The sequence below is a fragment of the Buceros rhinoceros genome, unplaced genomic scaffold (assembly GCF_000710305.1).
Source record: "Buceros rhinoceros silvestris isolate BGI_N320 unplaced genomic scaffold, ASM71030v1 scaffold29542, whole genome shotgun sequence".
NCBI classification, from domain to species: domain Eukaryota; kingdom Metazoa; phylum Chordata; class Aves; order Bucerotiformes; family Bucerotidae; genus Buceros; species Buceros rhinoceros.
In genome coordinates, this window is record NW_010397669.1 from 4,552 (window position 1) to 4,838 (window position 287).

Below are 287 nucleotides of genomic sequence, written 5' to 3' on the forward strand. Positions count from 1 at the left end.
CGGGTGGAAGATCATGGAGCCCAAGGTAAGTACCGGGCCGTGCCGCTGTCACTCGTCCCCTGTCACCTCTCCCTCCCTTCTCCTCCCCAAGCACATCTGCACCCAAACCCCAAATCTGCACCTGCCAGCTGGCTGTGCCAAGCCCCCCAGGATGCCCGTTCCCTGGAGGTCCCAGCCTCACGCCCGCCCTGAACCCCCGTTGTCTGTGCAGGAGGAGAAGAAGGTGCCTCCCCCGATACCAAAGAAGCCACCGCGCTCCAAGGTGCACCCGGTGAAGGAGCGTTCCC

The 287-nt window shown here is 64.5% G+C and overlaps 1 protein-coding gene across 1 annotated transcript in view; it reads left to right on the forward strand.

Moving 5' to 3' along the window:
- Positions 1–281, forward strand: part of DLGAP3 (discs, large (Drosophila) homolog-associated protein 3) — a gene marked incomplete at both ends in the record, with an annotated part of 4,509 nt that extends 4,228 nt beyond the window's left edge. The window contains one exon of the mRNA XM_010146351.1: positions 212–281. Within this exon, the coding sequence (XP_010144653.1) occupies positions 212–281 (70 nt within the window). The remainder of the gene's footprint in view (positions 1–211) is intronic.
- Positions 282–287: the final 6 nt, after the last annotated feature.